The 13867-nt window shown below is 39.4% G+C and overlaps 1 protein-coding gene across 6 annotated transcripts in view; it reads left to right on the top strand.

Annotated features, from left to right (window-relative positions):
* SPEF2 (sperm flagellar 2) overlaps positions 1-13867 on the top strand; it is a 211635-nt gene that overhangs the window by 43202 nt on the left and 154566 nt on the right. For all 6 annotated transcript variants that reach the window (XM_070774772.1, XM_070774770.1, XM_070774771.1 and 3 more), the window contains 2 exons: positions 3077-3264; positions 8670-8838. In XM_070774772.1, the coding sequence (XP_070630873.1) occupies positions 3077-3264; positions 8670-8838 (357 nt within the window). The remainder of the gene's footprint in view (positions 1-3076; positions 3265-8669; positions 8839-13867) is intronic.

Here is a 13867-nt window from a genome sequence, read left to right as displayed (position 1 = left end):
GGCAATTTTTATTTTATTCCCCAGAGTCAGGAAACTGACCAGTGCTTTTGCCTTTGTAGAACAGATATAGCCGAAACGTTAGGAGGAGGGCAGGGAGCCATGCCCCCTGTATTAGACCTGCATAATCTCAAGTGTCTTCAAGAGGTGAATTATCTGGAGGATTGTTTCATTTCTCTTCTTTGACAAGAGTAAACTTGAATGGATTCTGTGGCATTTGCTTACATGAGAAATAAGTGCCTATTTACTAAATATATTTTTTTCACAAGCCTAGTTAATTCTGTTAAGAATAGCAAAGCCCTAGTCTCTTGGAGCAGGACTGCTCTCACTGTGGTAAGCAGCATGACCTGTTCTCTCCTTACCTGACTTGAACTCACTTCAGATGATTGAGACACTTGGTCTCCCAGAGCCTCGGTGGTCAGAATTGTGAGGCTCTGAATCCCCTGAAAAAAAAAATTCACATCCCTTTCTCTTACATGATTACTTTTTCCCAAAGCTGAGGTATCTGCCTCCCCAGCACCCTTCTCTCTGAGATAACTTGTTTTCACAGTTTGAATGTATTACCTCTTGCAGTAGGAGTGCATGGTGCCTAAGTAGGGAGTGGGGAGGAAAGGAAGAAAGAGAGAGAGAATTTCATGTTTCTGACCATCAGGAGTTGGTTTTGCTTTTAAGTTAAATATGCTGATCTCTTTTTTGAAGGCAACTGGGCATCAATTCTATTTTAATTAAAACGGTTCCTGGTTTCAAATTTCAGTGCCACCTGCTATTATTATCAATAATTCATTGCAGTAATGTTTACCACTTGTGAGTATTCACTTTGAGTCCAGCACTGAGTTGTGTTCATCTCGTGCATTATCATTCTCACAGCGTCATTGGCAGTGGACACTGCTCGTGTCTACATATCACACGTCAGGAAAATGAAACTTAGAAAGCTCAAAGTTGCACAGCTTGGTGGAGAAGCCAGAGCACAGTGGCTCTCAGAGTCTAGGCTCATCACCACTGAGATTTACTGCCTCCCACAGATTTCTTTTCTCCTTTTCCTTCTTTATTTAGGGCTGCAACCCACTTTGCTGTGATGGGACCGGAAATTGTGGTGGGTTTAGCATGGGGGAGGAGAAAGGGGTAGAAATAGCAGACTCTGAGGCTAAAAAAGAAGGAAGAAAGGCCTGGAAGGAAAGAGAGAGTGAGGAGAGAGGAAGGGAGGGAGGAGAACTGAGAGGAAGCTGCTTTGTTCCTGCAGAAGGAATTCCTGGGCTCCTGAGGTTTGAGTTCCATAGCATCCTAAATATTCCACATGCCTTCCAGGCTCTTTGTAGTATCAATAAACCCACCTCACAACCCATTTCACTGGCTCGCTCCATAAAGTCTCACCTGACTTCTCCTAGACTCTTGGATTTCTCTTCCCTCCACACTTTGAGAAGCATGCCGTAAGCATACTTACGCTTAAACCAGGTGCTTTCTCCATGACAACAGGGCCTATGAAGCAATACAGCAACAATAACAAGTACTAGTGTAATTCCTGAACTGCCAAATGTTCAGAATCTACCTTAGAGGTCACCTAAGCTAACTCCTTTCCCAGCAAAAATAAAGCAAACTAACAAAATAAAGCAGCAACAGCAAAACAAATGAAGCTCCCCTTTGATTCAGTGGACAGCAGCAGCCCATTGTCATGTATTTCGCCCCTTGTGACTAAGGTATTTGCTCTCACAGTTAATTTCTGTTCATGCCAAGTCTTTATACCATCCCGGCCTCACAGTAGAGAAATGGAGATGTAGGAGCTTTCAGTTTGGCCCAGGTCCCGTAGCTAGTGGGGCTTCCCAGGCGGTGCAGTGGTAAAGAATCTGCCTGCCAATGCAGGAGACACTGAAGGCGCGGGTTTGGTTCCTGGGTTGAGAAGATCACTTGGAGTAGGAAATGACACACCACCCCAATATTCTGGCCTGGAAAATCCCAGGGACAGAGAAGCCTGGGGAGCTACAATCCAGCAGCTGAGCACTCATGCCATGCCCGCAGCTAGGACTTGATCCCTGTACAAACTGAGGCTTGAATTCAACCACAGCTCCTCTAGGCCCACATTAACCACCACTGTACATTCATTGGGTTATCTTGGGAGGTAGGTTACACTGGGAGGCAGGTCTTGTTTCTGGAGCATGTCAGCACATGATTGAATTTCTCAAGGAGTTGGTATAACTATTTGAAAACATTTGGTTGTGCCAAGTTTGGCCTTTTACTTGGTATAAGGAAAGGGTTCCCTAAACAAAATAAGAATGCAAACCAAGCAGAGAGTGATGCCAAACCATTTAAATATTTTCTTACTTTCTATATAAATACATGTCTTTATGAATTTATCAATTTATTAAGGCTGTAACAGCAGAAGGCTTCATTGTCTAAACACATTTAACATTTGTTGGCAAATGTATGATATTCTCAAGCCAGTATAATCAGGGAATTTCCAAAGTATTTTCTAAGTATAAGTCAGTATTCCATAAGTCTCATGCTAAAAGACATTGGGCATTAGCCAGAGTAGATATGTTAGATTAATTTGTCTTCTGAGATGGGCACGAAGGGGCCGACTATGCCTGGTGCCCTGCACAACTTGCCTGTTTCTCTGTGACCCCCAACTCTCTTTGCAGCCCATGAACTCAGGACTTCTTAAATACTTCAGATCTAATTTATCATTAATCCATGCAGAATACTTTTCTCTGCACTAGGTTTTGCTGATAACATAAGCTAAGGGTGAACTATTTCTAATAAATTGTCTTTACCATGATATTTAGTACTTAATGTATTAAGGAGAAAGTACTCTCTTATGATTTATCATTTTCCTGATATAAAAGGAGGTTTCATTCTATTTAGAGTTTTTTTTTTTTTTTGGTATTGAAATGATGACATTATTTTTACTGAATCACTGTCCAGTTATGGTGATTTATGGGAGAGGAGTTTGGGGGAAAATGGATACATGTATATGTATGACTGAATCCCTTTGCTGTTCATCTGAAACTGTCACAACATTGTTTGTTAATTGGCTGTACCCCAATACAAAATCAAATCTTTAAAATCTATGTCTTTTCCTTCTCAGGCTTTAGCCAGACAAGCCAAGATTGATTTTGAAGAACAAGCCCTCAGAGATAAGGAAATTCATGAGCAGATCGCCATAGAAAGAGCTCAAGCTCGTTACGAAAAGCATTACTCGATATGTGCAGAAATTTTGGATCAGATACTTGATTTGTCCACTAAGGTGGCAGACTATCGATTGTTGACAAATAAGTAAGTGTTGTTTTTTTATAGTTAATACAATAGAGACACCAAAGAAAATGAGAAAAGAGTAAGATTGTGGCACTAAATTGATGAGTAAAGAGAGACAGTGATTATTCTTCAAAGACTAAGAAGTGGGGTCCAGAATACCTTGATTACAGACTTATTTCACCCAGTTACTAGCCTGATTTAATTTGTATTTATGTATTTTAACATTTAAACCTTGTGTCTAAATTCTCTATAATTTATAAAGATGACTATAATAATTTATTTAAGATATTAGGAACTTCCTAGAAGACTGAAATTAAAGTTTTTTGTTTTACTAATCAAAATCACTTTTCATTGCACATTCTTTCTAAAAGGAGTCGACCTATTTGTAAGGAAACATTTAACAGTAGAGAAAATATTAAGAATACACTGTATGCCAAAATCAGAACAAAAGGATAGGACTTCCCGGTTGTCTAGCTGTTAGGATTCTGGGCTTTCACTGGCATAGCCTGGATTAAATCCCTGCTTGGCGAACTGAGATCATGCAAGCCATTCAGCACTGCCAGATAAAGTAGAAAGTTAAAAACAAGGAATACGTTGAAACATAGTTATAGAGGTGTCAGTAGATAGCCAGTTCCTGCAACTGAGCTGCAAATTTTATCTGTGCTTCCAGGTGGAAAAAGCAAAAAGAGCAACACAGTTTGTCATATGATGTCTAATTTCCGTTTCTAGCTCTTTACAGAATACATCACTCTTCTTGGTTCTCAATTTAGAAAAATGGTTTTCTCTTGTGGCCCCAGCTAAGATACAAGTAGTGTAGTGGATCTGTGGAGAATGATCTCAGCAACAGCTTTTAAGCAAATATGGCATCTGGCTTCAGAGACCAATTTCTTGTGATGTCCTTTGCTGGAAGCTGAAGGGGAGTGCTATCACGGCAGATCTCAGCAAAACCAAAAGGATAAGGCACTCCACTTAAGTCTGTACACTTTTGATGTTATCCAGACTGAGATCTTCTTGAAAACCCACAGTGAAAAGAATGAAGGCCCCATGATATTCAGGGTCAATAGAAGATGGGGAGATAATCCCATCACCTCTGGACTTGACAGGAACTTTCTCCACTGCTCTCACCCTGACAGCCATGTTTCTGACATCAGTTCAGTTCAGTTGCTCCTTATCTGACTCTTTGTGACGCCATGGACTGCAGCACGCCAGGCTTCCCGGTCCATCACCAACTCTGGGAACTTGCTCAAACTCATATCCATTGAGTCGGTGATGCCATCCAACCATCTCATCCTCTGTCGTCCGCTTCTCCTCCTGCCTTCAATCTTTCCCAACATCAGGGTCTTTTTTTTTTTTTTTTAAACTTTACATAATTGTATTAGTTTTGCCAAATATCAAAATGAATCCGCCACAGGTATACATGTGTTCCCCATCCTGAACCCTCCTCCCTTCTCCCTCCCCATACCATCCCTCTGGGTCGTCCCAGTGCACTAGCCCCAAGCATCCAGTATCGTGCATCGAACCTGGACTGGCATCTCGTTTCATACATGATATTTTACATGTTTCAATGCCATTCTCCCAAATCTTCCCACCCTCTCCCTCTCCCATAGAGTCCATACGACTGTTCTATACATCAGTGTCTCTTTTGCTGTCTCGTACACAGGGTTATTGTTACCATCTTTCTAAATTCCATATATATGTGTTATTATACTGTATTGGTGTTTTAACATCAGGGTCTTTTCCAATGAGTCAGTTCTTCGCCTCAGGTGGCCAAAGTATTTGAGCATCAGCATTGGTCCTTCCAATGAATATTCAGGACCGATTTCCTTTACGATTGACTGATTTGATCTCCCCACAGTCCAAGGGACTCTCAAGAGTCTTCTCTAACACCACAGTTCAAAAATATGTTTCTGACATAATGCTGTATAAAAACTACTAAATGCAATAACATAATGATGAAGACATTTGAAAATAAAACTATAATGGTACAAGATTGAGAAAAGAAAAGTAAGACTAAAAATTGAAAGGTGATACAATGCATTATGATGATAAAAATAGAGTAATAAGATAAAAACAGAGTAATAGAATAAAAAATAGAATATAGTAGAGTTAAATATAAAAACATAAAAAGATAATTCAGAGTGGGGGAAGTGCAGCTTGGTTTCCCTAAGTAAAAGCTCATAATTCAAAATTAAAACATAAACAGAAATCTTGTTCTACTGTGGGAAAATGGAGTGGATGCCCCTTTCCCTATTTCTCCCACTAAGTACAATGAAAAACCCTGGACATTGTGAATGAAACAAGCATAAGAAGGCTCTGAAGATGGAAGGAAGAAGTGGGACTGGCTGATGACCTCAGGACTCTGTAACGAGCTTCCTCAGTTCTTTCTCTTTTTGCCTCACACATCCCAGATTGGAACTGAATATTCTGGAAACAGAGATACTAATGGTGTAGACAAAAAATAGACCCAACAAGAACCTGCTGTCTCTAGTCAGTTAAGGAGCAGCCTAGCAAGATGAAAAACTTTCAGACGATAACCAGTCTTTTCCAACTATCACATGCAAGAAAAATGTAGTCCCACTTCCACCTCGGCCAGCAAAGGCAAGGAGGGAGCCTGTCTTCCACCCTCACAAGACTGTAACAAGGGACCCCATCACCCCCACCAGGGTACAATCCCAGAGGCCAGGTAGGAAGCATGGACTTCCACCCCTACCAGGCACGACTGACCACTGCTCCCTCCCCATGAAGGTCATGTTAGAGGAGCCAAGGGAGGTTCAGGACGTTCACCATCGCCCGGTGGTCACAAGGCCACCCCCACTGTGGTAGAGACCTTGTGAGGGGACAGAACTGCCACCTCCTTCATCAGCAACAAAGATGCCCTTCCCTCAGGTGATGAGGAAGTCCACATGGGGACTTTTGTCCACACTGGTCAGTAACATGATGGCCCCTTCTCCTTCCCTTGCTCAAGCAATGTCAGAAAAAAACAGCTAGAACAGAAGGCTTATTCACGATCCAGAGTGTCATAGCATGATCCAAAAATGTGCAGACTTCAATAAAAAGAAAAGCCGTGCATCATACCAAAAACCAGGGAGAGTTCAAACTGAATGTAAAAACGAAATATATAAAATGAAATTTCCAGAGTTATTAATAGCATAAGTTTTTAAGGGGCCTTTACTTTGAAATTTTGTGTCTAAAAAGCAATATAGAAGTGCTTATATATGGGTTGAATTGTTCCCCTGCCCCAGAAAGCTATATTAAAAATTCTACCCGCCCCATATCCCAGAGTGTAACATTGTTTGGAGATAGTCTTCACTGATTATTTAAGATCAGGTCATACCCATGGAAGGTGGGGCCCTGATTAAAGATGCCTGGTGTCCTTATAAGAAATAGAAAAGATGCATATAGAGAGAACACCTTGTGATCACATCAGGAGAGAATCACACAGCTGCCAGTCAGAGAATGCCACCCGTGGTAGAGACTGGAAAGGAGACTGTGAGAAGCGGGTTTCTCACATACCTGCTCCATGAACGCCTCTGTTGGGTGAGGCTGTGGAGATAGTCTCATCCCTGCTGGCTGGGGGCTAGCATGAAAGGAGCTAGACGGTAATCACCTGTCCTAGGGGCAACGTTGAGTTTTCTTTTCACCCATAGAAGGATTATTTCTGTGTCAAATAGGTGACCTAAAAATCCCCTTACAGAGCACAAACTTAACTAGTAAGGTGAGGACTTCCTGTGTGCACTGTTTTTGACTATCATAATATTTTGTAGAGTCGTATACTAGTCTGACTTCTGTTACTCTCTAAATCCTACTTTGTGAAAATTAATATTGAGAGAACATTGATTATATTAAGTCATTTTTATTTTAATGAAAAATACACAAAATTTTAAAATTCCAGGAGCATTAATATCAAACTTTGAAGGGGTCATTTGCTTTTAAGTGTCTTTTACTTGCAAGTCAATACAGTGTTTACACATATATGTTAAGATCTTTTTAGTCTCTACTACTAACTGTCAAGATAACGTTATTCTCTCTGTACTTTCCTAAACAAGATGTTATCAACATTTTTTTTTTCCAAGAGCACAGGGATATTTTTGGTATCAGACTTCTTACATGAACTGACTTTTGTTAAGACTTAACAAAATTATCAATATTCAGATAAGAGAATATTGATTCAGTAATTGCCACATTAAGTTTTTGACAATATATAAGTTGTTAGTCATTTCCTTCAACGCAGGAGCCCATGCCATTTTAATAATTCTTATGTTAGAATTTTTCTGTGCCTGAGTATATTAGTTTAAAAACTTCATATCTCTGTAATCTCTAATAAATATAAATATTTTATTAATGGAAAACAAAATATATTTGAGGTTTGCATTTAATGAAAAACTACTGTTGTGGATAAAAATACACAACATAAAATTTACCATTTTAACCTTTTTTAAGTGACTTCCAACCCTTTCAAAGTTCACTAGCATTGGGTACAGTCACACTGTTGTGCAACCATTCCCATCATCCATCTCCAGAACTTTTTCATCATCCCAAACTGAAGTGATGTACCCATTACATAATAACTCCCCATTCCCCTTCCCTCCAGCCCCTTGTAACCTCTGTTCTGTTCTCCGTTTCTATGAATCTGTCTATTTTAGGTACCACATATTAGTAAAATCATATTTGTCCTTTTGTATCTGGCTTATTTCATTTTAGTATGATGTCTTCAAGGTTTATGCATGTTGTAGCATGTCTCACGATGAAATACAGCTTTTTAGGTTGTAATTTCAAGCTCTAGTCCCACTATTTTTAGAGAAATGCATCTGAGTTATGTTAGGCTCTTTCCTTCTTTTGCACATTTTGTTCCTCTTGGAACTATTTTTTGATTACTCTGTCCTGACTACCTCCAAGTCATTCATCTGACTTAAATAGAAAAAGTACTGAAAAATAATTGCGAAGGTTACCAGATGTTCAGTGACAATAAAAGCCACCATACCTTGGATTTTTCTGTTACAATTACTTGCAAATATGCAAACTAGTTATCATATTAAAGGGGCCTTGGAAAGTATTTAGTCTATTTTGCAAAAGAGGACACTGATATTGGAACAGTTAAATGATATTCAAAGCTTGTACAGCCATTTAGTATCACAGCTGGAAATCAAAGAACCTAAGTTTTATGATTAGTGGTCATTATTTTTAGATATAGTGTGCTTTTAGTGCACAGTCAAAGCAAGTTTGGCTTTAGGTAACATTCATTCATTCATACTACTAAGTTTCAGCCATTTTACTGGCTGTTAGGAATGTCATAGTAAGTGGAACCTCTGGCCTCAAATAGCAGACCCTGGGAAATGAACATGGTAATAGAAAGGCTAAGATTTAAGATGTGTATTTAACTAACCATTGATTTATCTCAACCTTTTTTTTTTCCTTTGTTGCTGTAGCCTGATCCCATATAAGTTGATGCATGATTGGAAGGAACTGTTTTTTCATGGAAAACCCATATATGAGCAAGCCTCTCTTAGACATTTACCAACTAAGCTCTCTGCAGAACACCTTATAGAACTGGAGAAAAGGAACTTGCTAGATAACAATGATTATGAAGAATATAAGGTACCTATCAATGTGGAATAATTAAAGAGCATGCAACATAATAAATGCCATTGCTTTAGCATTAATTTTGTGATATTATTTCTCTTCATCTCTATTAAATAAAATGGGGTGTTTTGTGTTCCCTTAGTTTAATTTGTATTTATAGTAATAACTTAAATGCCTAGCCTATTCATAATCCATTATCTATTACTTCCAGTAATATTGGAGAGTGGTCTGAAATAAAACTAAGCATAATGCAATAGGTGGATTTCAGAAGTTTGAAGTTTTTAATTTATTCATTAGCAGTTTTCTTTGTGTGAGCTATCTACCTTTGCTTCAAAACCCCTGGTTAAATGTGTTTTCCTAGTAATTTATCTACATAGCATATTGCTTTTAGAGGAAAATAAGAGGGGAGAAGATCTGAGTTTTTGAGTGACATAGATGCATTTTTATTCAATAATTTGATTCAGTGGTTTTTTTTTTTTATTATTTTAATATGGGTGCCAGCTGTGCTTCTTAAAAGAGCTGCTGAAAGACCATTGGGATAAACCAGACTGAGATCTCATTCCTGGCACTGCCAACTGCTAACTATGAGGCCTTAAGTGCTAAGAGTCTTGATTTCATATCTGATATATTAAATGGGGATACCAATATGACTATCTTATTGTGTTGTTGCGAAACTTGTTTAAGATAATATGTGTTAAACACTTAGCCAAGTACAATACATGTTGAATGCACATGCTGCTGCTGCTGCTAAGTCGCTTCAGTCGTGTCCGACTCTGTGCCACCCCATAGACGGAAGCCCACCAGGGTCCCCCGTCCCTGGGATTCTCCAGGCAAGAACACTGGAGTGGGTTGCCATTTCCTTCTCCAGTGCATGAAAGTGAAAAGTGAAAGTGAAGTCGCTCAGTCGTGTCCGACTCTGTGTGACCCCATGGACTGCAGCCCACCAGGCTCCTCCGTCCATGGGATTTGCCAGGCAAGAGTACTGGAGTAGGGTACCATTGCCTTCTCCATGAAAGCACATAATATGTACTAATTTCTTTCCTGACCACCCTGCCCTCCCTATCCCACTTCATCTCACCTTTAGCAGGAAAGATGTGAAACAAATAGCTATGGGATAGAAGTTCTGGAGAAATATGATTGAATGAGTTTTAGAAGGGTAGTAAGTACAATATGGAAAAAAAAGATAATTTGACCCAATCATTTCCTGATATTTAGCAAATACTCAATGTTTATTGAAAGAAGGCACAAATAAAATGAATGAGTGACAATAAACAGGGCAAAGTGTAAAATAACACTAATATGAAAATATTAAAAGAAGATAAGCGTTTTATAAAGAGAGAGACTTTGTTGTTATTATGAGAAACTAAATGTATATCATATTTTAATTGGGTAAGTCTATATATACATCTCACTAAAATAATTGCTTATTAAGGATTGACCAGAACCTCATAGGATATATGTTCATATTTATTTGCATGGTCATAGAATTTTGGCACCCCACTCCAGTACTCTTGCCTGGAAAATCCCACGTACGGAGGAGCCTGGAAGGCTGCAGTCCATGGGGTCGCTGAGGGTCAGACACGACTGAGCGACTTTACTTTCGCTTTTCGCTTTCATGCATTGGAGAAGGAAATGGCAACCCACTCCAGTGTTCTTGCCTTGAGAATCCCAGGGACGGGGGAGCCTGGTGGGCTGCCGTCTATGGGGTCGCACAGAGTCGGACATGACTGAAGCGACTTAGCAGCAGCAGAATATTCTAGATCTAGTATGTCAACCTAAAATACAATGCTCCCTAATAAAATTCTTTGACATTCTCAACCTATGTGAAGGTATTTATTTCCATTGTAGATTCAAAGTCATTTTATTTGACAGATTTTGCTGACTCATGAAATACTTCTTTCTGAATTATTTCTTAACCAGATCTATCTTGTTGCTTTCATAAATCAAGAGACCTGGTAGTCTGCAGCTTAGCAAAAACTTGTCTTTTTAACTTTTTTTCTTGTTTGGGAAATTGTTACCACAGGAACATGCTTGTCTTAGCCACATCCTGAAGCAGCTGGTACATTTCTTTTGCAGCAAATTATAAACATTTTTTAGGAGTATGTGAACGTCTGATAATGCAATGTATTTTGTTTCTGGATTTTTCTGTTGTCCTGGAAGTGAATATTACCTTAGAATATCTGATACGTGTTTATATACTGTGTTCCTTTTGACTTTGTGATAGAAACTATACCATATACGGGTGTTAACGGATGTATTGTAAACAGTCCTTTATTATTCCCTATTATTAGAACTTTCATTTCTTCAGATACTTGTTAAATGTTTTGCATTTAAGTAAAAAATAAATGTCTCAACTTTGAAAATACATTATCTGGCTTAAATCAGTTCAGTTCAGTTCAGCTGCTCAGTCATGTCTGACTCTTTGTGACCCCATGGACTGCAGCACTCCAGGCTTCCCTGTCCATCACCAACTCCCAGAGCTTGCTCAAACTCATGTCCATCAAGTCAGTGATGCCATCCAACGATCTTATCCTCTGGCTTAAATAGTCTTTCACAAGAGACAGGGGATCAACACATGTGGCTTAATAAACATGGAACAGTTTTGGCAAAGTGCTAACTTTGCTCAGAATTTTTAATCCTTCAGCCAAATGCATAGCTTAAAAATTGATCTTCAAAAAGTTTACATTCTTAGCATATTTTATTAGCGCCTATAATCCACCATCCATCCATCCAATACCTTGGCTACCTAATTCGAAGAGCCAACTTATTGGAAAAGACCTTGAGTCTGGGAAAGATGGAGTGCAGGAGGGGAAGGTGGTGACAGAGGATGAGATGGTTGGATGGTATCACCAACTCAATGGACATGAGTTTGAGCAAACTCTGGGAGATTGTAAAGGACAGGGAAGTCTGGCATGCTATAGTCCATGAGGTTTCAAAGAATCAGACACAGCTAGCAACTGAACACCAGTATCTACCATCTGTATAGAACTGATGCTTCCTGGTTTTGAGATCATACTTTTAAAACTTGGTTAGAGAAAGCTATCATGTTTTTTAAAAAATGTAAATATTGAACCTAGAAACTAACATAAGAACAATTTTTTGCTCATGTCCATGTCATATATAGCCACCAAAAATTTGACTCCTTTTTCCTCACATTATTTCCCAATCATCATACTCTCTTCTTAGAATGGCTACATGTGAGAGAACTCTGGACCAGGAATGGTGTGGCCAAAAATATAATTTATCTCTCCTAAGAGGGAGGCAGAAGCCTCCTCATAGAGCCATACCCTACTGGGATTCCCAAGCAACCACTACAGGATAAGAAACAGTTGTTTAATGGAAAGTGGGGAGGAGTCCAAAATCCTATGGACCATGAACAACAGGCTAAGCCAAGAGCGCAACTGCTCCAGTTCAGTTGACAGCACGGCCCTCACACAGCAGCCACTGGTTCTCAGTTATTCGGTGGACTACTGTTGGTAAACCCCAAACTCCCCCAAATGCAAATCCCTTCCATGCTTCTTACAGGCAAAGGACTCACAGGTCCATAGTATTTCATTTTAACATAAGCTGCTTATTAGCAATTAGCTACTGAATGAGTTTGAGTTACTATAACTGGGTATTCAAACTAAATTTAGCTCATGGCCATGGTTTCCTGCTGATGCAGATATTTCTAAGAAGTCCCTACCACAAAGCACTTGGCAATTTGAGGGCTCTACTGTGCATGCCCAAGAGCAAGGTGTAATTGGAATTCCTACAATTTGGAAGGAGGATATTTTGTGTCCAGCACAGCATCCGTGTTGTCTGATGCTGGTCATAGTTTTTCATTGCTGTTATTTTTGTTTTCAATGAAAATTGCTATTTAATGATCTCTTGAGTTTGCTGTAGTTGTTAGGTTAACCCTACAATGTGTGTTGTAATGAATGTTTTTATCAGCAACACTTTGACTCATGATTTACATTAACTAGACTTTAAGATGTAGCTGTATATGTTAGGGTTTAACATTCATATTCTTGTCACTACTGCAGATATATCCCCAAATTTATTTATACAATAGAACTTATTATCACTGGATTTTTTTTTCCCACTTGGAAATAGGGTTGTGGGACTAAATGAGCCATGGGGAGGTCTGTCTTCCTATATAAGTTTCATCTGACTTATCTGGCCCAAAGGCACTATCCAAATACTAACTTCTTCTTACTCTCCAACTCCAGCCTTTGTTGTTTATCCAGTGGCTCTTTAGATTTGGCATTTGACAGCGGACTCTCCAGCCTAGCTCTTGTGTGGCTCTCTGACTTCCCAGTGAACAACCCAAATTTTTATGGTTTAGTATTTAATCAGGCTTCCCTGATAGCTCAGTTGGTAAAGAATCCTCCTGCAATACAGGAGAGCCCAGTTCAATTCCTGGGTTGGGAAGATCCGCTGGAAAAGGGATAGGCTACCCACTCCAGTGCTCTTGGGCTTCCCTTGTGGCTCAGCTGGTAAAGAATCCACTTGCAATGTGGGAAACCGGGATTCAATCCTTCGGTTGGGAAGATCCCCTAGAGAAGGGAAAGGCTACCCACTCCAGTATTCTGGCCTGGAGAATTCCATGAACTGTATGGTCCTTGGGGTCACAAAGAGTAGAACCCAACTGAGTGAATTTGTTCCTGTGAGCTGAATATCAGTTTGAAGCCTGTGTTACTCAGGAGGTGTTGCTGGATAACTGACTGAAGTAAAGTGATAGATTTTAGTAGATGAGTCTTAAGGTCATGTGAAGAGGTCTTTTTTTTTTAATTGTGGTTGCTGTGTTGTTTGAGTGTGTATGTTTAAAGATATGCATTGTATTAGCTCAGGCTACCAAAAGAAAATACTGTAGACTTTGTGGCTTCAACAACAGGGATTTATTTCTCATAGTTCTGGGAAATCCAAGACCAAAATTCCAGCTGATTTGATTTCCTGATGAGAACGCTCTTTCTGAATTTCTGACGGCCACCTTCTTGTCATGTCCTCACATAGAGGAGACATAAAGAGAACTTTGATCTCTCTTCTTCTTCTTCTTCAAAGG

The sequence above is a fragment of the Bos indicus genome, chromosome 20 (genome assembly GCF_029378745.1).
Source record: "Bos indicus isolate NIAB-ARS_2022 breed Sahiwal x Tharparkar chromosome 20, NIAB-ARS_B.indTharparkar_mat_pri_1.0, whole genome shotgun sequence".
In the NCBI taxonomy this organism is placed as follows: Eukaryota; Metazoa; Chordata; class Mammalia; order Artiodactyla; family Bovidae; genus Bos; species Bos indicus.
This window is presented reverse-complemented; position numbering and strand designations above follow the sequence as displayed.